The following is a 23334-nucleotide window of genomic DNA, read 5'->3' as shown; positions in this document are numbered from 1 at the left end:
TATCCCCGTACACACTGGACAATGTGTCTACGGAGCAATGTCGGTAGCGGTGGGCCTGGAGGGATGTCGGCATTGGTAAGTGCATACACACTTCCCAATGCCAGGAACAACAAACGATGGGAAGGGGGGGGCAGCGAGGCCAGCATGGCTTCGTTAACCATATCCCCAGGTTGAGCTGCATGTACAGACGACTGGGGATATCATTAACGACCTGCGGGAGCGCACATCGTTCATCGTTTAGTGCATACAATCTGGATGATTTGAACGATATATCAATCAACTATGTCGTTATTGTTCATATAGGTCGAAAATACTGTCCAGTGTGTACGGGGATTAAGCTTATTACATAATGTAGTTTCCATTTATATGTTTATGCTTAAATATGTGCAGATGTCTCCTTAGTTAACTTTACTATCAGAGCAACACAAATTCAATAGAGTGGCACAAGATGGTGTGCTTCGTCAAAGACACCATCTTCAGATAAGACAGTGTTTCTCAAACTCGGTCCACAGGACACCACACAGGTCACGTTTTCCAGGTCACCCAGCAGGTGCACAGGTGTATTCATTAATCGCTGACACATTTTAAAAGATCCACAGGTGGAGCTAATGATTTCACTTGTGAACCTGTGAGGAGACCTAGAAAACATGAACTGTTTGGGGTCCTGAGGACAGAGTTTGAGAACCTGTGCTATAAGGTGTTGCAGACCTGTAGCATAAATTTGCAAAGCAACACACCTATTCAAACAGTCACTGCCATGCCCTTCAATTGGAACAATTCACAAACAATTAGCAAAGAAAGAAGCAAAACCATTTGGCAAAAAGTTTGCAGATACAAATACAGAATATTAGTAAATACACCTATTAGTAAACATTTGATCTTTGTTTATTGTTTGACATGTACATCATTATGTCATCATTGAGTTACTGCATTGTTAAGCTGGCCACACACTAGACCAACTTACATCCAACCAGCCAACTTGTTGATTGGTTGGAATGAAAATCTGGTAAGGTATGGGAGTAAATGAAGATCAGCAATTTACTCCTAAATGCCAGAAAACAGATGAAAATGGTCGTTCAGACAAGTTTGTTAAATGTTTGATCTAAACTATTTGTTCAAACAACAGTTTTGGTCCATTTTCCAGCGTTTGGGAGCAAATTGATGTTTGTATTCCTTACCAGATTTTCATTCAAACCAATCAACTAGTTGGCTGTTTGGACAGATAATCTTTAGATGTGTGGCCAGCTTTAGTCTTATGCATAGACAGCAATGTTGAAGAGTCTTAATTTTCTGACGAGAGCTCACGTTTCAAGCAGTGCACTGGCCACCTTACTGTTGCGCTGTGTTTGGAGAACAGCCGGTAATGGCACAAAACTGTATCCATCACTGTGACACCAAATAAAGATAGAGATTTCAGCAATGCTACAGTACAGTAAGGACACGTCTGCATGCGATGCATACACTGGCCCGTATTCAATTGGGAATTAATTTTCCGAGGCCGGACTCTTTGCCGTCATCGGATGTTTTGGACGTTAAAAAGTATCTTGTGTGCCCCATTTATCCCCGTATTCAATTCCAAATCGGCAAATACGGGACCCGGCGAGAATGAAATGAGCAAATAGTTATGTCATTTTTTTAGAGAAATCAGTCTGACACCCCTCAAAAGATGTTCTGACATGGGGGTTCACTATGGGTACCCCCGATTAGCCCTGATGAAGCTATTTGGGGTATTTGAATGGTCTCAGTAGGCACTATTTAGTGTCTTTGGGACAGTGGTGACATTTAGCAATTTTTTGGGGGGAAAATAAGTAGTCCCATCAAATTTGGGGTACATGAAAATGGATGCAAGCATATTTTAAAGTTGCTAAAGTCAAGCATTAAAAAGCACCAACAACACATCTTCAGCAAGCACCTGCAATCCCAAAAAATTTTTTGGGGTGTATATTGTGTTTTTTTTTAGTGTTTTTTTGATGCAATTAGCATCAAGGGGGGTATAAAAAGGGTTTAGGAGGTTGCCACAATTTTGCACCCCAAAACCCCAATTCTGCACTTTTTTCGCTGGATATCCATTGGCGAAACTTTTCTGCTGGTTACAAGGCGCAAATTTTCGTACCGGCGAAAGTCCGACAAATTGAATACGGAGATAAGTTGAGTCACCAAAAAATTATGTCATCAGCAAAAAAGTTTCGCCGAAAACGGCTTTTCGCTCCAAATTGCGTACGGCCTACTGTATGAAAAGCACCTCTATGCAGGTTTCTGGTTTTTTTTTCAGTTGTGAAATCCTCCATCAGTAGGATAATGGGCCTGATTCAGCTGTGCCCACTAGTGCAAACAAACAAAGATTCACGACTATTGTGAATCTGCGCATGCGCAGGATCCATTCTGCAAGTGTGCAAAATGGGTCATGCTAATACGCATGCAAGCCCTTGAATGACTCTGCCTGATTGACAAGCAAAGGCATTTAAGGGGCAGCGCAGGGATCGAGCCGGCCAGCGTTCATAGAAACGATGGCATGTCCTCCCTGTTTTCTGGGAGTGGCCAGCCCAGGGACATATGCAGTCTGTTGGGTATACGTTTAAGATGCCGGTCACTATGCCGACCGCCGACATCTAGACTACAGAAACAGTGGGTTAACTAACCTACGCCGGGAGACTGGCGCCCGGCATCCCTATCGATGGGATGCCAGGCGCTGAGCGCAGACAGCCGTAGGGGGGGAGGGTTAGGTTTAGGGTTCCCGGGGGGGACTTAGGGTTAGGCACCCCCCCGGGAGGTTAGGGTTAGGCTAGGGGGAGGGAGGGTTAGGCACCCCCGGGGGAAGGTTAGGGTTAGGCACACCCAGGGGGACTTAGGTTTAGGCAGCGGGGAAATGTGGGGTTAGGTTTAGGCACTTAGAGGGGGGGATTAGGGTTAGGCACAGGGGGGGAGGTTAGGGTTAGGCACACTATAGGAGGGTTAGGGTTAGGGGGTACAGTTAGGTTAGTTCATACTTACCTTTCAGACGATCGGGATCTCCTTCCATGTCGGGCTGGCGCTGCCGGGGGTATTTCATACTGAATTCGTCTGTTGGGATCACAAGCCGGCCAGCCTGAGTAAACTGAGGCTTACTCAGCTGGCCGGCCGCCCGACGCTGACCACAATTGCGACCATCGACCACCGATGGTCACGATGGTGAGCCCAGCATGCGACCTCCATCGCAGGGCTGGGATCGCAAATGGTTTCATATACCTCCTGCTGCATTTGCATTATTGCAAGAATCGCAATTGTAAAGCTGCGATCCTTGCTGAATCAGGCATAATGGGCTTACTCCTAGGACTCTCCAGAACTAAAAAGGGTTAATAAACCTAACAACAAATGTGTGAGGTTTCTGATTACACTACTGCAAGAAAGGCGGTTCTTCCAGTATACAGTATTAGATTTCAGCGTTTGTCTTGCTTACCAATTCTATGGTACAGTCATTTACAAGCTGGACAACGCATACTGAGGACCAAAGTGAGGTGAGGATGTCAGTGTTCAAAAAGAAAAGGGATATGTAATCCTCACAGGTCTGAGTAGATAGGAATTATCAGATGTCAGTGTTTAACCAATACAAAAATATCTAAAAATAACATTATGCTAAAAACTGAAACAAATGTGTATGGATTTTGTCACATTATATCAGTCATATCATATACAAGTCTTCTCATTCTAGATTTATGTAATGGTTTCATTCTTTGTAGTGGAATTTATCTATTATTGTTCAGAACTTAATAGCATACAGCTAACAAACCTAGGCACAGAGAGGAGGCATGGAGGTGGAATTATTAATATTACATTTGTGCAGCCTGTCTGACCAGTGTACTGTAGTTACAGTGAGTAGCAGTATATTGCCACATAACAGTAAGATGTGTGAATTCATTTTCAGGCTATAAGAAGTTGATTGAAGTAAAACATGGAGACTGTATCGGAAGATCCTGTGTATGAGAATCATTTTGATGCAAAGAAATATCTAGATATATTCTACAGGGTAGACCCCATAACTCAGGAAATTGATAAAGAGTCAGTGTTTCTGCTCACGTTTCTGAATGATGTATTTTCTTCAGGTATGTAATCATTTGTGATGCAACAAAGTTAATGTTAGGATAGGTCTATGCAGCTGGGGCTGGCATTTATAACTAATCAGGTTTGACATTTTAGAGGAGCAACATTAATGCTGTATACCAGGGATGATAACCGCTGCAAATATTTCTATTGATGGTTTAAAGATAAGTTCTATACTGTTTACTGACACATGATATGGTATAACAATACTTATATGATTAAATGAGGACATAATAGCTATAGCAAGAAACGCTAAGGGGCACTTTATGCCTTGGTATTCTACTACCTAAAGCAGCAATTATAAGTGCTTTCAGCCCTATTGGATAAATATATTTATTAGTATTAATTATTATTATTATTATTATTATTATTATTATTATTATTATTATTATTATTATTATATGTAGTCATTATATTTACAGAAAGTCAACACATGATTTTAGGGTTAGGGATTAGTTTTAGGGATAGGCTGCAATTACTGTTAGGGTTTGGGTTAGAGGTAGCCTGCAATTAGTGTTAGTGTTACAGTCAGTGCCGTAACAGGGCAGCAGTGTGCCCTGTTCTTGCCCCGCCCCTGAATACATGACATCACAATGTTGTGCTGAGAGTGGCAGGGCCACTAGAACCAGGACACTGAAGGCATCTGTACAAACTGCAGGGTGCATGTCTGGAGCACCCAACGGAGGCTCCAGGCAGCATTACAGCAGCGATACAGTGCCGCCCACAGAGCTCTGCGCTAGCACACCCCTAGTTACGGCCCTAGTTATGGTTTGGATTAGATTTTAAAGCTTACAGTTAGGTTTACATTAGGGATGTACAGGCTCGGATAGGTTCGAGTTTGCACGTTGAGTTCGGATTTTTCCCTCCAAAAAAACGGAACTCAGAAAGAGGCTAAACGTCATCTTACATGGACGAACATCATCATTCCTGTCCAGGAATGATGATGTTCGTCCATGTAAGATGACGTTTAGCCTCTTTCTGAGTTCCGTTTTTTTGGAGGGAAAAATCCGAACTCAACGTGCAAACTCGAACCTATCCGAGCCTGCACATCCCTAGTTTACATGTAAAATCCTATTGTTGATACTCTATCGACAATCACAGTGCCGACATGTCAGTGTCGAAATTGGAACTGTTGACGTGTTCTGATTGTTGACATAATGTATCACATACATTCAAACTGGTACCCATACATTGATTCCACACATTCAGAATAAAAATTCTTCATGGGCCATAGAGGAACTGCTATGGCCACTTTTATCATCTTAACTTGTCATTAATTAGAAATACCAGCAAGGTTAAAAAAAACAGTATTTAATGATTTTGAAAAAAGTATTTTTTCCATTTTACATCAAAGTCAGGGACCCTAAACATCTAGAAATATCCGTCAGTAACACCACTGAGCATTGTATTGAGTAGAAAAAACTCATGGGTGGTTGTGTTAGTTGCTATGCATCGTTTCTTCTTATGCAAAGTGCATATTCCTCTGTTTAACATAAGTGTAAAATAATATTAGACAGGGGTAAATTTGCTAAAGTGAGAGTTTTTAGAAGTGAGTTTTAAAAGTGATGTTGTCGATAGCAACTAGAGATGTGCGCCGACCCCCATGTTTTGGTTTTGGATCTGTATCTCCCCTGGCTTTGGATCTGGATTGATTTTGTCAAAACCTCCCTTCCGTATTTTGTTTTTTGGTTTTGGATCTGGATTTTATCTTAAAAAAATCATAAAAACAGCTAAACTCACATAAAATGGGCCTATTTTTCTTCCTACAGTATTATTAACCTCAATAACATTTATTTCCACTAGTGTTCAGTCAATTTTTACCACGTCACAGCTCACTATATTGTTTTCATCCAGTTTAGGCCCAAAATTTGCACCAAGCTAGCTGGCTGACTAAACCAAGCGGCAGCAGTGGGTGGCACAAACATGTGGCAATTCAACTTCCAACAAATGTTTTTATTATTCAAGAGAGGCCTCAGGGAGTTGGAGTATGTATGTATTTGAAGGCAGAGATAGAAAGGGTTGAATGGTAGTAAATTTAATTTAATTTTTTAAATTCCGAAGTAAATTTATGAGGAAGAAGGGGAGGGGAGGAGGGGAGGAGCCACTTAACCAGCACAGATATGTGGACAAGTGCAAGATTTAAAATTTAAGGTCTTACGTTGTGTCTTTCTTGAGAATCCTACACCTGCTTCTGCTGCTAGGAGTGGATTTTCATCCCAGAAGGGGACCAGGAAGAGTGCTACTGCTTTCCAAAACAATTTACTTTTAAATAATCCTTTGCAAAGCTTCCACATGAAAAGCATTTCCCAACCTGTACAGGGACATAAAAAAACATAGTTATTTATTTATTACCAGTTATTTATATAGCTAATGCGCACACACACAGAAGATAAAACACATTGATTAATTGATTGATTGATTGATTGATTGATTGGATTAATTTTTTTTGGCACTTGGGGGGAGAGCACCCCTCAACAAGGCAGCAGCCCCTTGAAAACAGACACAGGCATCACTCCTGCACAGCTATGTTGCTGGTGATAAGTGGGGCTAATGCACACACACACACACACACACCAGGGCCGAAACTAGGATATCTGTCACCCAGTGCAAGGCAGCAATTTTGCGCCCCCTCCCTTCCCATACCTGGATTTTGTCCTTGCTCCTCGATAAGGCAGTGCACTACTCAGACATCCCTGGTATAGTGACTTACATTATTCCACACATCATAATGCCCATTACACATTATGCCACACACTGCAATGCCTATTACCAAAGTGCCACTTACATATTTGCCCGACACCATTTTATGTCCCACAGTAATGCTTCTAATTACTTTAAAATTACCTGCTCGTTGCCAGGGGGTTTGTGCTCGTTGCCAGGGGTTACATGCTCGTTGCCATGGGGTTTCATGCTCGTTGCCATGGGGTTTCATGCCCATTGCCAGGGGTTACATGCTTGTTGCCAGGGGGTTTCATGCTTATTGTCAGGGTATTTATGCTTGTTACCAGGGGTTACATGCTCGTTGCCATGGGGTTTATGCTCGTTGCCAGGGGGTTTCATGCTTGTTGTCAGGGGATTTCATGCTTGTTACCAGGGGTTCCATGCTCGTTGCCAGGGGTTTCATGCTCATTGCCAGGAGTTACATGCTCGTTGCCATGGGGTTTATTCTTGTTTCCAGGGGGGTTTGAAGGGAGAAGATGCAGCTCTCGGCATCCTCTCCCTGCAGCGCCAGCGTTCCCGGCACTTCCGAGAACGCTGTGTGCATTGCGCTCTGCTAACAGACACTAGAGGTCCAGTAGGACCTCTAGCATCTGTCTCTTCTTTGGCGGCGGCCATTTTTGGATGGTCGTTTTCAGCAGAGTCCATGCGGACGGCTAGTCCGCATGGAATCTGCTGAAAACGGCCATCCAAAAATGGCCGCCGCCAAGGAGGAGACAGACACTAGAGGTCCAGTAAGGACCTCTAGCATTTGTCTCCTCTTTGGCGGCGGCCATTTTCAGATGGCCGAGTCAGATTTTTCACCCCCCCGCAATACCCACCCGGTGCACGTGCACCTCTAGCCCCCCCCTAGTTGCGGTCCTGCACACACACACACACAAAAAAAACACATTGATTGATAGGATTCATTATTTTTTTTGCACTTGGGGGGGAGAGTACCCATGAACAAGGCAGCAGCCCCTTGATATGTGACACAGGCAGCACCCCTGCACAGCTACATTGCTGATAAGTGTGGCTAATGTGCACCACACGCATAAAATTTTTTATTCATTTTTATTCTTGCACTTTGAGGGGATAGCACCCCTGATGGACAGAGCACCCACTAGACAACACAGCAGCACCTTTTATGGACTGCAGTGACACAGGAGCCACTGAAGCCCCCCTCTTCTGTCTGCAGTACAGCTCCTCCCAGTATTTAGAAAGTAACACAGCTCTTATGGACAAGAGGCACAGCACAGCCCAGCACATCAGCCAGCCCTAGTCAGCCCTAGTATATGGTTATGGAGGGAGTGGACAACAGCCATCCAGCCCCTATGACAAGTGACAACAGCCAGCCAGCCCCTATGCAGTATGGACATTAAGCAGCCAGCCCCTGACAAGTGACAACAGTAGCCAACCCCTCAAACACACAGCAAGTTGCACAGCCACATCCTTCCTCTTCACTCTCCACAGCCAGAATGAAAATGGTTGCGATCGTGGGACCTTTTTTTTTATACAATGCAATACCCATGAGAATCCGACAACAGGATGATGATGTCTTGCTTTGTTTTGAGATCTGAGTCAGGCGGGAAAACAAGCCGACTCAGATCTGGCTCGGATCACCTAAGTTTGGGTGGGTTCAGATGTCCGAAATATGAACCCGCTCATCTCTAATAGCAACCAATCAGATTCAAGCTAACATCTTCTAGAAGGTGCTAGTTAAATGTTAAGTAGAATCTGATTGGTTGCTATGGGCAACATCACTTTTAAAAATCACTTCTAATAACTCTCGCCTTAGTAAATTTACCCCTTACATTTAATGCCACTTTTTAAGTATTTTTGGTCACATTTTATTGAAATTATTTACAATAACCAAGAACCACCATGACATTTCCTATGCATGTTATATGGCTTCAAATCAACTTTATTTATTTATTAATTTTTTTAGTTTATTTACTAAGAAGTGGTGATATTTCCCGGCTACACTACCTGGCAGCAGTGAGACTCTGCCAGTCATCCTGAAAGAGTCAGTGCAAACATGCACATTGGAACTGGAAGTTCTGACTTGTGATTCCAGGTCTACTTCTTAAAAAATATTAAAACAACATCTAAACAATATAAAACCATTCATTTGGGGCCCATAAAATACAAATTATGTTTTATATAAATAAACAAATAATGCATTATCTGATAATGACATGGTGATTACTATATGGGGATCACTGTCCTGGTGGAAGCTTTCACTGGAGTTATCTCCCTTACATAAATAAGCCTGTTTGTGAAGTGTAGTAGTGTCAGGCGGATATCAGACATTACTGACATGCTATTTCCTATTACTGATGAACAGCTCACTACACTTTTACAGTCAATAATATTACTGGTGGTTATCAACTCTGCTCAAAACAGATCATGTCTAACTAAATTCATACTGTACTTGCTACTCTCCTAGGATGTCTATGAAGAATACACATTTCAGTTAGTTCTCCCTGGTCTCCTCCCTACAACCACCCACTTCCCTAGTTATTGCAGCAAATTGCACCATCATAGGTTAGCCCACAATGGTATACTGGGGGATGCAGCAAAATGCAGTAATGCACAGCATTGGCAAAGCCATGGCAACATGATTAACATCACCAATACTTTCCTATTCTCTCAGAACGGCCACCCAAAAGAGTAGATAAGTCTCCCAGAGCTGTCCACAACTCCAGCCATGGCAGCCTACTTCCCGAGTGAAGTGTGCGGTACAGGTAGCCGATCACACAATTTCAATTGTTTCATTGTGGCCCCAGCTCCTGATTCAAAATACCGGTAATCGCGACATTGTCTAGAGGGGGAGTAGCCACAATTACACAATTGTGTAACCATGCTCCTAGCACTGCCCACTTTGGTCGTGCCATGCCCCCCACATTGCCGATCCAGCGGCGCGCCTCCCGGAGGGTTCAGCCCAAACGTCGGCAATTATGGCATCACCCACTGTTCACTCTTACCTCTGGAATCTCCCCTCCAGTGAGCAATTATGAAGTATGACTTGATTTACTTGGATATTATTATTATTATTATTATTATTAATAATCCTTTATAATGTAACTAATGTGGGAGCAACCTATACATTGACTATAATGTCATATTTCATACTATGCTTTAGAATTCCATTTTCATGAAACCTTTTTGGGACTGAAGAGAAACAAATTTTGATGTATCCCCAAAAATCATTTAAATCATTTTAAATAAATTACTTACCATTTTTGAATGAACTAATAAGAATTTCACTGCAAAGTAATATATATTTTGCAATATATCAGTATGTTTTCAACTAAGAAAAAAAAACACAGCAAATGACAAGAAAAAGCAAGAGACAAACAGCAAAAACTAAAAAAACTTTAGGTAAATCCCAGTGACTTGTAGTTTTTTTATGTGGTTTTGACAAATGCAAAAATCAGCTGGTGTTTTATGTGTTTATAGCTAGCAGATGTATTTTGAAAGAACATATGTCACTGTCCATAGAAAATGTCCATGGAAACTGTTTGCCAGAAGCATAGTCTTCTTCAATAGTGGACTCTGGGCCTGATTCAGAGCCGCACGCAAAAAGCGTGTGCTCGCTCTGAATCAGAGCGGCCGCATGTTTTTTTTAATCCGGCCTCCTGGCCGCTCACAGCTTTTGCGAGTGGGCAGGTGATGGTCGCGATGGTCCGCAAGCCCCAGTGAGCTTCTGGCTCTAATAGAGCCGGAAGCTCACCACTGACATCACTTGTGATGTCAATGGGGCCGCCCCCAAATGGCAGGCATTCCTTCGGGAAGGCCTCCGTTTGGCAAGCCACCCCCCGACCCGCCTACCAAATGGGGCGAGCTGTCGATCAACATCGACAGCCACCCCTTTTGGATGCGAGCACCGGAGCGAGTGATTTCTCGCTCACTCTGGGGCTTGTGCACGCCACGCGTGCGCACTGCCTAACAATCTACCCGCTTGAGAGAGCATAGCGCTTGCAAGTGGGTCTGAATCAGGCCCTCTGCTAACTTCATAAAAAAAAGCATTTTACAAATGTGATAAATGATGAATAACGCTGCCGACCTTATTTTAATGAGTAGAACAACTCTACAACTCTACACATGGGTGATTTATTTGCTCCTGTTTTCCAAAAACCTAGAAATGGGTTCAGCTATGTCAGAAGCTACTAGAGCTCACTATGAAATAAATAATTATGGGATGTAGTCACAATGGTCAGTCAAAGCATAGATAATCAAAATGTCTAACCAAAATGTAGACTGTCAAAATATCGACGTGATGAAAATATCGACAACCAAAAGGTAGATACAGTCAAAATTTTGACTTTTAATAAATATCAACTATCTGAATGTTGACAGTCAAAATGTTCACAGGGTTAAAATGTAGACACAGTTAAAATGTCCACAGTCATAATCTTGACAGTCATAATAAAATGGCACAGCTGGTCCTGTCGTCCAATGTCTCAGATGCTACTAACCACCAGAGTTTTAGGTGCCTCTGAGCACCATCGGTTCAGACCCTGCAGTGTAGGAGCAGCAAAAAGGTTAAATTTAAGAGAAAATATGTATGTTAGTCCCTCAGCTTCAGATATCTGACCCTGGGCTGGTATTGGAAAATAGGGGAAAAAAACAGCATGGCGTTCCACCTATTTACCAATAACCAGCACCGTGCTGAACAAGCTGAGGAGGGGGGGTTAAAGCTATAGCAGGGAGACACAAATAATGTTAACCAACCCAAACCTGATCAGCCCAGGGCTGGAATTTCTTGGAAAGGCGGGACATGAGGGACAACCAGCCCCTCACTTTCTAAAAAAATTCAACCTCATAAACATACAAATCAGACATCTGCACATTACCTCCAGACCTCCCCAATTTCCCCTTACATGTCCTTCATACCTACCCACATACCTATCAGACCTCCCCCACATGCCTCCAACACCTCCCCTACCTTTACAAACTTTTTCAGCTATGTACCAACTTTCCCTGGCAGGACCATTAATCTGTGAGCGCTGACCGACAAAAATTCCCTCTCCATCAAATGGCCTATTCTATACATTTTAGAAAGTTCATTAAGCAAAACAATTAAAAAACATTTGATGGAGAAACCAGGGGCTAAATGTAATAGCTTGCGATCTACAGCCGCTGCATGGATTTATCAATTTTGTGTAGCATATAGCAGGCATTAACAATGTCACCTGTTTTGTTGGGCTCAAAGATCAGAATTATTCCCGGCCTATCCAGACAGCAGAACCTGCTCTTCAAGAGGCCAAAGGTGCACTCTAAACATTCCTAGTGGCACTGCGAGCATTGCTGTATTTATGCTGAGCAAGGCCACGTGGTCTTGACAGAGGTGCCATGAGCCATGTTTGACACCCATATCATATCATATCAGGAAACAGTTTACATATCATATTGATCACACCAGGGGTGTTTAAGGTTTAATGTGAAGAAACAGTAACCAATTAACTTGGAAGCTAGTTAAAGCAGAATCATAGGAAGGCTATTTTGGATTTGCAAACATCGTTCCCAACACAGAAGCAAAAAATCTTATAAAAAAATATTTTTCAGCAGATAGTCTGGTTCACTTTGAGAACATTATTGTTAGGAGCCCTACAGTCAAACTATTACACAATTGCAAAAACAGAAGTAATTGCTAGTGGCAATAGCACGTACTACTAAACTACTCCTACTAGCTAGCCCTCCGGCATCTGGCCACATTCAAACTGCTCCCATATAGCTGACTGGCACGTGGTATAGGCATCATGACAAGATCATGAATAACTTGTAATCACACAGAGTATTTGGAGGTGAACATCACAGACCACCTGCAAATTGAGAGGGTGGTACTGCTGCATATATTAACATACACTTCCCCACTCAAGTGTGGTGCTCTGATCCCAATGTGGGTATAATCTATGGCTCCCAGGACATTAGGGAATCCGGAGAGCCTATAGAAGGCTATCTTGCAGTTCTGCCACTCATATCTCATTCCCCAGCCATGAGTCAATGTACGTTATATTTTCTTCAAAGCAGTGAACACTTGAGTAAAATGCATAAAAAAGTGGCCTGTGTAATTACCAACACCCTAGAGCTCACAGCCTGTTGCAAATATGGGGAGGACATAAAATAATTTATGGAAACCAAACACTGCATAGTTACTGCCAGACGAAGGTTTTACATCATCTTGTACTTGGTCATATAAGTTCAGGAGGTTTGTGTGGCTCAGCATAAAAAGCTGCAGCACCTCCTGATCTGAGAGGGGGACAAGGCCCATCTGCAATTTATAGGTTAATCTTCCATGTAGTCTAATGGGGCACTGCATCTGGAGATGCTCCTTTGCCCTCCTCCTGCACTGCTTCTCAATAGTGAGGAGTCCAGACATGTACATCTCATAGAAGTTCTGAAAATTCACATTTGCTACATCCACACAGGTAAAATGGAGGTAGGCATGGTTTATATAGGAGTATTTATTAGTGTAAATGGCCATCTTGTTTGGTAAAAGGCCTCAAATTGTGATTAACTTTAAATTTGCACATTGAACTGGACCTGAATCAGTCTATTGTTTGGCGAGTTTGTTTCGGTGAGTTTTGTGCGACTTTAAGGCTTACACCCTAGTACATCCAGAGAGTTGTATGTACAACGACGTGTTTGCTAAGTGCGAGAAGGGTTGAGTCAAGTTTGGTGCGAGTTTGCATGTTCTCATAGTCTATTACATTGGTCGAATGCAAACTCTCACGTATCTCGCAAAAAAAAAACACATTTTTTAGAAACTTCAACCCAACTACATTTACTCCATCATCTGAAATCTCTAACATACAAGTTATAATCACATTAGGTATGTATATTAATTTTAAGTTGATGTCATGTTTGCTTTTGTGCAGGAGATTTTTTTTATCATCAAATGGTTACCATGGCACAGCATTTGTGACGGTGGCAACTTCATTACTATTCGATTGCCATCTTTTGATGGCCATGCCTACCCTTAAACTCACAAATAGGGGCAAACCAAATAGCAGGATATCAGGACAGACAAATCTCACTTTAATTAGTTTGCAAGATTTCCAAACCATAATGGTAGGAGATCAGTGCAGCTGTAGATCGCATGAGGTTCTCTTTGAGATTAAAGAGGACTTAACAGGTTGTTATTGCCTGCAATATACAGTATGATCTTATTAACACTAAAAGGATATTCTCAAAGATAATGACGTTTCTCCAAACCCTTTCTAGGTAGTGCTATGGCATCATCAGCTATGCTCTAAGGGCCTGATTCAGAGTTGTACGCTATGCTGATGTTTTCTCGATTGAGCAATAATCGACAAGTCACACTGTGCATGTGTCAAGGTACATTAATGTGGTCGCTCGCAGTCAGGGAGCAGTTGGGGAAGCTAATGGGCAGTGGTGGCAAAGAACGCAACGTGTTGTGCCCCCATACTCAAGAAATATGACTGTCATCTCATTGGCTACGTATATTCAACAGGACTGTAGGCTTACTCGAGAATGTAACGATCAAATGATCTGTGACCGATGGTACATACAATACATTGCCAAGAAGTAAAAATTTTTTAGTAATACCTAAGCCTTTCATTATAGCTCATACAAGTCTTTTGGATACGGTACATTCAGTACAATAAGATCATGGTATTGCATGTGACTTATGTGAACCAATATGCAAAGCAAACCACATCTGGGGAACCACATCCTGGGGAATAGTATACAATGAAGAACTTAAGCCGGTACCCAGGGCCCTATTTATCAATGAACCTTAATACCAGCTGCATTTTTAATTTAGTATCACAGTGATGCAAATGGATATGCCACTGGTATTCATTATTACTTACCTCAACGGTGAGGTCCAGCGACTTCCTCATCATCGGCGGCGTCCTCTGCTCAGCTGTTGGCAGCCTTTTGCTGCCAGAGACAAGCTTCTATATCCCATGCATTCACGATGGCCAGTCTGCACATGTTTATGATAGGGGTGAGCGGGTTCGGATTTCTGAAATCCGAACCCCCCCGAGCCCCCCCGATCCGAGGCCGATCCGAGTCAGGCTCGACTTTTCCCGCCTGACTCGGATCTGAAATCGAGGTAAAACGTCATCATCCCGCCTTCCGGGTCTCGCGGGTTTTGGTTCATATATAAGGTACCCGCGTCGGCGCCATTTTCTCACTCGGCTGTGGACAGTGAAGAGGGAGGGTGGGAGTTAGGGCTGGGCTGTGTAGTGTAGTGTAGTGTAGTGCAGTGTAGTGTTGTGCTGTGCTGTGCTGCGCTGTGCTGCTGTTATCCATAGGGGCTGTGTCCACTACTTCAAAGTCCATAGGGGCTGGCTGGACTGTGTTGTGCAGTCAGTTGCCCATAGGGGGTGTCCACTCCAAAGTCCTGTGCAGTGTCCCAGTCCTAAAGGGGTGCTGTAGTGTTGTCCAGGGGGTGCTCTGTCCATCAGGGGTGCTCCCCCCAAGTGCAAAAAAATATATATTTTTTCTGTGTTTGTGAATTGTGTGCACTGTGGCTGCACGTGCATCAACAAAGGAGCAGCGACAAGCATGTGCCTGTGTCCCATAAGTAAAGGGCCAGCTGGCTTGTCCGTTAAAGGGTGCTGTAACCCCCAAAGTACACTCCAAACAAAATAAAAAAATATTTTCTGTGTTTGTGAATTGTGTGCGCAGTAGCCGCATGTGCATCAACAAAGTAGTGCCAAGCGTGCGCCTGTGTCATAAGTAAAGGGCCAGCTGGCTTGACCGTTAAAGGGTGCTGTAACCCCCAAAGTACACTCCAAACAAAATAAAAAAATATTTTCTGTGTTTGTGAATTGTGTGCACTGTGGCTGCACGTGCATCAACAAAGGAGCAGCGCCAAGCGTGCGCCTGTGTCCCATAAATAAAGGGCCGGCTGGCTTGTCCGTTAAAGGGTGCTGTAACCCCCAAAGTACACTCCAAACAAAATAAAAAAATATTTTCTGTTTGTGAATTGTGTGCGCTGTAGCTGCATGTGCATCAACAAAGTAGTGTCAAACGTGCGCCTGTGTCATAAGTAAAGGGACAGCTGGCTTGACCGTTAAAGGGTGCTGTAACCCCCAAAGTACACTCCAGACAAAATAAAAAAATATTTTCTGTGTTTGTGAATTGTGTGCACTGTGGCTGCACGTGCATCAACAAAGGAGCAGTGCCAAGCGTGCGCCTGTGTCCCATAAGGAAATGTCCGGCTGGCTCATTTCTTAAAGGGTGGTGTAACCCACAAGTGCACTAGTGTCCAACAAAAATAAAAAATTATTTTCTGTGTTTGTGTGCGCCTTAGCCGCACTTATATATCAATATAACATAAATGGAGGACCAAACTTTCTTCGATAAAAATAAAATAGGGAAAGATCAAGAACCACTTCCTCCTAGTGCTGTTGCTGCTGCTGGGAGTTGTCCATCATCCCAGAGAGGAAGTAGGAACACCACTACTTTTACTAAACAATTGACCCTCCAACAGTCCCTAGTGAGGAGGATGAAGTACGACAGCAGTCATCCTGAAGCAAAACGTATAACTGAGGCCTTGACTGCTATGTTGGTGTTAGACGTGCGCCCGGTATCCGCCATTAGTGTAGTGGTATTTAGACAATTGATGGAGGTAGTGTGTCCCCGGTTCCAAATCCCATCTAGATTCCACCTGCATCCTCAAAGCAGCAGCGATAAGCATTGGTCTGTCTGTTAAAGGGTGGTGTAACCCTCAAAGTGCGCTCCACAAACAATAAAAAAAATCTTTTTTTTTTGTCTTTGTGAATTGTGTGCACTGTAGCTGCACATGCATCAACAAAGGAGCAGCGCCAAGCATGCGCCTGTGTCCAATATGTCTGTTAAAGTGTGGTGTAATCCTCAAAGTGCTCCAAAAAATAAAAAACTATTTTTTTATGTGTTTGTGACTTGTGTGCGATGTAGCCGCACGTGCATCAACACAGTAGCAGCGCCAAGCGTGCGCCTGTGTCATAAGTCAAGGGCCGGTTTGGACATATGGTCCGGACAGAAGGACGTGCCAACAATTTCTGACAAGTCTACTGTCACTGCATATGATACTGTCCTCAAAGCAGCAGCAACAAGCGTGCATCTGTCTGTTAAAGGGTGGTGTAACCCTCAAAGTACACTCCACAAATAATAAAAAAATGTCTTCTTTTTTTTTCTGTCTTTGTGAATTGTGTGGGCTGTAGCCGCACCTGCATCCTCAAAGCAGCAGCGACAAGCGTGCGTCTGTCTGTTAAACGGTGGTGTAACCCTCAAAGTGCACTCCACAAACAATAAAAAAAATAAATACATTTCTGTCTTTGTGAATTGTGTGGGCTGTAGCCGCACCAGCATCCTCAAAGCAGCAGCGACAAGCGTGCGTCTGTCTGTTAAAGGGTGGTGTAACCCTCAAAGTGCGCTCCACAAACAATAAAAAAATTCTTCTTTTTTTTTCTGTCTTTGTGAATTGTGTGGACTGCATCCTCAAAGCAGCAGTGACAAGCGTGCGTCTGTCTATTAAAGGATTACATCAGTGACAGCATCCAAGTTGGCATGTCAGACAGTCCATACATGTACTGGCAGGAAAAAAAGGCAATTTGGAGGCCCCTGTACAAACTGGCTCTATTTTACCTGAGTTGCCCCCCTCCAGTGTGTACTCCGAAAGAGTGTTTAGTGCAGCCGGGAACCTTGTCAGCGAATGGCGTAGGAGGTTGCTTCTACAAAATGTGGAGAAGATGATGTTCATAAAAATGAATTATCAACTCTTCCAGGGAGACCAGCCTCCATAACGTACAGAGGGACCTGTGGCGGTGGATTCCAGCGGGGACGAATTAATACTCTGTGAGGATGAGGATGTACACAACACTGAAGAGGGTGAGGAATCGGTGAATGAGGAGGATGAGGATGACATCTTGCCTCTGTAGAGCCAGTTTGTGAAGGGACAGATTAATTGCCAGCTTGTTTTGTGTGGGCCCAAATGAACCAGTCATTTCAGCCACAGTCGTGTGGCAGATCCTGGCGCTGAAATGATTGGTTTGTTAAAGTGTGCATGTCCTGTTTATACAACATAAGGGTGGGTGGGAGGGGCCAAGGACAATTCCATCTTGCACCTCTTTTTTTCTTTGCATTATGTACTGTTTGCGGCCTAGTTTTTCAAACTGCCATCCTGTCTGCCACTGCAGTGTCACTCCTAGATGGGCCACGTGTTTGTGCCGCCCACTTGTGTCACTTAGCATAGTCATCCAGCTACCTCGGTGCAACCTTTTGGACATAAAAACACTATTGTGAGGTGTGAGGTGTTCAGAATAGACTGGAAATGAGTGGAAATTAAGGTTATTGAGGTTAATAATAGCATAGGAGCAGAAAAACCCACAAATTCTGTGATTTTAGCTGTTTTTAAGCTTTTTTTAAAAAAAAATACAGATCCAAAACACAAAACCCAGAACCCAAAACACGCAAGGGTGGTTTTGGCAAAACCAATCCAGATCCAAAACACGAAGAAAGATCCAGATCCAAAACCAAAACACAAAACACGAAAAGTGGCCGGTGCACAACCCTAGTTTATGAGTGTTTCACCCGGCAGGGACCTGACAGTGCCTGGAAGGCATCGCTGAAGCCTGATAGACTGCTGCTGGGTCACCATTGCAGAGAACGTGGAATGTATTGCTCTCGCTATCTAAAGATGGCAAGAGCAATACAGTGACAAACAGCGGTAATCTTAGATGTAACATTGATAAATGGAGCCCCTAATATTTAATGTAGATCTCAAATATAATGTCTAGTGTATGCCAGGACTTATAAAGTAACAGCTTTTGCAGCCTGGTCAACCTGATTTTTGTTATATACAGTGGGAATGTGTGTACTGTGTAGCGGACGTCAACAGATCAAGAAATGCTGCAAAATTAATGTATTTAACTAAAATGAAAATACTGTTCAAGAATAATTATGCAAAATTGCCTGACATGCAAAGTGTGCCACCAATGATTCACTATGGTTTTGTGAATACATAAAACTTTTTGCACCTAAGAAGAAAAAATTTAAATATGTAATGTATGTTCAATAGCAAGAAAAATATTATGTACTGTACATAGGGTCTGATTCAGAGATGTACACTAACCCGATGGCTAGCATACATCTCAGATGTTTGTTGGTCTTTGCAGGGCGCAGAACCCGTTCTGCACAAGTGAGCATGATTGACCTACTTTGGTAATTGGGGGCAGAGCAGGGCGGTGACAGAAAGCATTCTCCAAAACAGGGGTGGGTCACCCCCGTTTTGATGGTGTGATGAGCCCAGTATCTGCATCAGTGGATGCAAACTTCCTGAACCCAGCTGTCCATGTCTGTCAGCCAGGCTTATACTGTAGACAGCCTGGCTGGCTGGTTGGCTGCCAAAGCAGCAACAATCGAAACTGATGGTTGTGATGGTGATCCGATGTAGCATCTACGGATGCTGACTTCACATTAAGTTGGACAGTATTGCACAGACATTTCCTTGCGGCTATGCAATACCATCCATCTCTGAATCAGGCCCATAAGCAGCTATCCATATAATTACATTAATTACATTACAATTGTTTTCAAGATTGGCTTACTAACTTTCAAAGCCCTACATGACCAGGGCCCAAGGTACCTGAATTAGCTTCAGATTCCTTACTATCCCACTCAATTACTGTAATCCATTGATGAAGACCTATTAACAGTACCTAGAATCTCCCAGAATTCATCTGTGGGTCGAGCTTTCAGCTTTGTGGCTCCGACTCTATGGAACTTGCTTCTCTGCACAGTTTGAGAGGCCTCCACTCTAGAGTCCTTCAAAAATAGACTCAAGACTAACCTATTCACCCAAACATTTTAATGTCCCTTGTTAAGCTTGTTTTGTATTTTGTGCTGTAAAGGCAAATGTAAATCAATTTGAGTCCTTTTAGTAGAAAAGTGCTATATAAATAACATTATTATTATTATTTTTTTTTTTTTATTATTATTATTATTATTATTATCATTATTATTATTATTATTATTATTATTATTATTATTATTATTATTATTATTATTATTATTTACATATAACCAGTATACCTCCATATACATACATCCTCATATACTAAAAAAAACCACACACTCCATATAGCCAATTGAACGCCAAATACCCTTGTGTGCCAATAGTGGATATTCTCACATGTCCAGTATGCCCACATAGGCTCACATGTTTCTAGATAGTTAATATGCCCATACATAACCAATATGTCCATATAGATTCATATTCCATGAACTAATATATATTGGTGTGTGATACCTGTACTTTGTGGTATAGCCACCAATACTGTACATTTATAACTGCCCATGGAGCATTTTCTATTCTACTTTTATTTGTGGCATGTGTTAACTGTCTGGGTGTACTGTAAGTGTGTCTACTCATTGTAGAAGGCTCTAGTTTCTCTTCTTTTTGTTAAGGTGCTGATAGGAGACATAAAGTGCTTGATTTTCTTCCCCATTAGGTCATGTAAAGGGCAAGAGTCTCATAGAGATCGGTGCAGGCCCTTCTATACATCATATTATACCTGCCTCTGAAAACTTTGAAACAATCTACCTAACTGATTATTTCCAAAGCAACCTTCAAGAGATTGAAAAATGGCTGAAAGATGACAATGATGCTTTTGATTGGTCCCCATACATAAGATATGTTTGTGCTCTTCCAAACAAACGGTAGGTATATATAAAACGTCAAAGGCTTCACACAATTTGGCCAATTCTTTCTCTATACAGACAGTTTCTTTTAAGAACAGCTGAGGTTTGTAGGGCTGAATAGATTTTGTCTTTCTAATCATTGCCACCAAGCTGATTTTGAGTTGGGAGCAAACCCCAAATAGCAAATACAGTAAGTATTGTATCTGGAACAAACCATGTAGAAATGCATGGTAAATACTGTCTGTTTTTGCATGTAGCCCATGAACGCTGGACAGCTTTATTATTACACTGCAATTTAGGTTTCAGTTTGGACACACCCGTCCCAAATCTAAATGTCACTGCACATTTTACCTTTGCCCCATTTGCAGTATAACACGGTTTTACCAAGGTGCAAAGTTGTTTGGTCTTTTTTTGTTGCTTTGATCCCTGGGTCTCATGGTTCTGTTGGTGTTGTGTCTGTGTGCCATTGGTATTGCCAATGGTGTGCTGGGAAGATAATGTATCATTTGTCTTTGTAGTGTATCCTTAGGTGGGCCATTTGTCATTATATTCACACCGATTATGGACAAACAACACATCTGTACTGTTGTATCATGAAAACACTCCATCTAGTACTAGAAGATCAACCACCCCATTTGGTAACCTTAGTGAGTAGAACACACTGTGTGCTTATATGGGCAGGATTAATGGCATTTTTTCAATATTCACATAAACTACAGTATATCTAAAGATGAGTAAACAGATTTCTGTAGATGTAATTGGACATGGGCATGAATTAATTTCAAGAAGTAAATACAGTATTCTCAGCTAGGGAATTTGGAAAGGGTCATAAAGTAAGGGGTCAACATGTATCCAGTTTTAGAATATACTTTGTTTGAAGTGTGTAAGATACTCTTCAAATATCTGAATTTAAACAAAGGCACTGTTATGCAGATCATTAGAAGGATCAGCCAAATAAATCTATACAGTACTTATGCCCCTACAGACAATTACAGTTTGTCATTGTAAATAATATTTTGCTCAGACTACAAAGCATTATAGAGTTTTACAAGGAAAGAGGCTATAGAGGACGTTATGGCCATCTTATCACTGGTCTGCCATTTGTAAAGAGTACCGTGAGTACTGTCACAGTGCTCACTATTCAGCATATATTAAAACTGCATACAGTCATGTAGTCAGTGTTCTCGACACAGAAGGTGTCAGCAGTGGTAATAATCACAATTCTCCTTACAGCTACAGCAGGGGAATTATACAGGCAACATGCAGTGTATGCACCAACCAGTAAAGGTCCTGTGTATCACACCTGTGTAATAGCTAATTGGTTAATATGGTGTGTACATCCCCTTTAATCCAAGTCATAGTTGCGGACAATCTGGGTGCCTCCTCTGGGCATGGTACAGCAAGGGGCAGGATCACAATGAGGCAAATTGCATCATCGGCTCCTACCAGACTGCTCACTTGACTTGTATGAGCGGGCTTTTGTATGAGGGGACGCCGACGGGTTGCGAGTGGGTGGTGGCCGGCCGGGAGACTTGTCCATCTTTCTGGTTGGCGAGGAGCGCCACTTGATTTTCGGGACCCTCTCGGCTGTTACGGGAGGGTAGGCAAGTGTGATTGAAGTACATACTTCAGATAAAAGTGTTTTTTAAACAAAAGTGATTACTATTTCTAGTTAGCACCAGGTGCTAAAATTGTACTAAAAAGAATATAAGAGAGGTATAATTGCAATGAATAAGAAATTCACTAAGATAAACAGAGTTTAACTGCTACTCCTGTTATAATCTTTAAGTAAAATTTCTTTCTGAGTAGTAATTTACTCTAGCTCAGTTACTGTATATGTGTCAAGCTTCCTTTTACTCATGTACCACACGCCTAACTTCAGACATGTATAGTTGTGTTGGCCATTCATTCATGCTGGTTTGTGCTATTCTTATATCACTTTCTAAATAATTTATCTATTTCCAAATCCCTTTATAGAACCACCCCTGAGGAGAAGGCGAAGAACATAAGAAGAAAAGTGTCATTAATGAAGTGTGATGTCACCAAGACCAATCCCCTGCATCCGAATTCCCTTCCTTTGGCGAACTGCGTGCTCACCTCGTCATGCCTTATTTGCGCTTGCAAAACCTTTGCAGACTTTAAATCTGCTCTTAAGAATATTGTAGCGCTAATAAAACCAGGAGGCCATTTGATTGTAAGTGATTACTTGGCAGCCTCATCTTACCTGGTTGGAGAGAAAAGATTTCCGGTTCTGTCACTTGATGAGAACTTTGTCAAGGAAGCAGTGTCTGAGAGTGGGTGCGAAATTGAGGAGTATAAAATGTTTACAGACATTCAGATTCCGGAGGAGATATTTGATTGTAAAGCTGTATTCTGCCTTGTAGCCCGTAAGCTTTGAGGCAGAATGTAAATGATGCATCCAATGTCAGTTGACCATAACTGCATTTTACATTAATAGAAAGCAATATCAGTGAAAACATACACATATTTTTACAGTGATATTTAGCGCAATACATTGTTGCATTGCTGTAAATTATGCATATTAATGGGATGATTTAGAATTGGATATACAGTACTGTAATCCCATTTGTGAAAAATAAAAATGCCACTTGTGCAAAATGTGTCACCCAGAGCATAAACACAACTCACTCCTTTATTTTGAATTAAGTGTATCTTATACTTGTGACCCGCTTGCACTTTGAGAAGCATATAAGTTCTGTAAAGTAACAGCATAGAGACATGCCTACCACTTCCCCCCCACTGCATGGGGTCGTCAGTCGCATCGTCAGGTTGAGCTGCATGTAGGGCCGACCTGACGATGCAACCGACGACCCCACTGGAGTGCACATAGCCCGACATACTGGGTACACACTAGACAATTGTGAGGATTTGTCTTCT

The 23334-nt window shown here is 42.3% G+C and overlaps 1 protein-coding gene across 1 annotated transcript in view; it reads left to right on the top strand.

Annotated features, from left to right (window-relative positions):
- The window catches only part of LOC148504743 (nicotinamide N-methyltransferase-like), a 94438-nt gene extending 71317 nt beyond the window's left edge, over positions 1-23121 (top strand). Inside the window, exons 2-4 of the mRNA XM_088448521.1 lie at positions 3902-4079; positions 20247-20454; positions 22414-23121. Coding sequence (XP_088304647.1) covers positions 3929-4079; positions 20247-20454; positions 22414-22834 — 780 coding nt within the window. The 5' untranslated portion in view covers positions 3902-3928 and the 3' untranslated portion in view covers positions 22835-23121. The remainder of the gene's footprint in view (positions 1-3901; positions 4080-20246; positions 20455-22413) is intronic.
- Positions 23122-23334: the final 213 nt, after the last annotated feature.

This window comes from Taudactylus pleione, unplaced genomic scaffold, assembly GCF_031769625.1.
Source record: "Taudactylus pleione unplaced genomic scaffold, aTauple2 ptg000457l, whole genome shotgun sequence".
NCBI classification, from domain to species: Eukaryota; Metazoa; Chordata; class Amphibia; order Anura; family Myobatrachidae; genus Taudactylus; species Taudactylus pleione.
The sequence above is the reverse complement of the archived record's forward strand: the minus strand, read 5'-3'. Positions and strand labels throughout refer to the sequence as shown.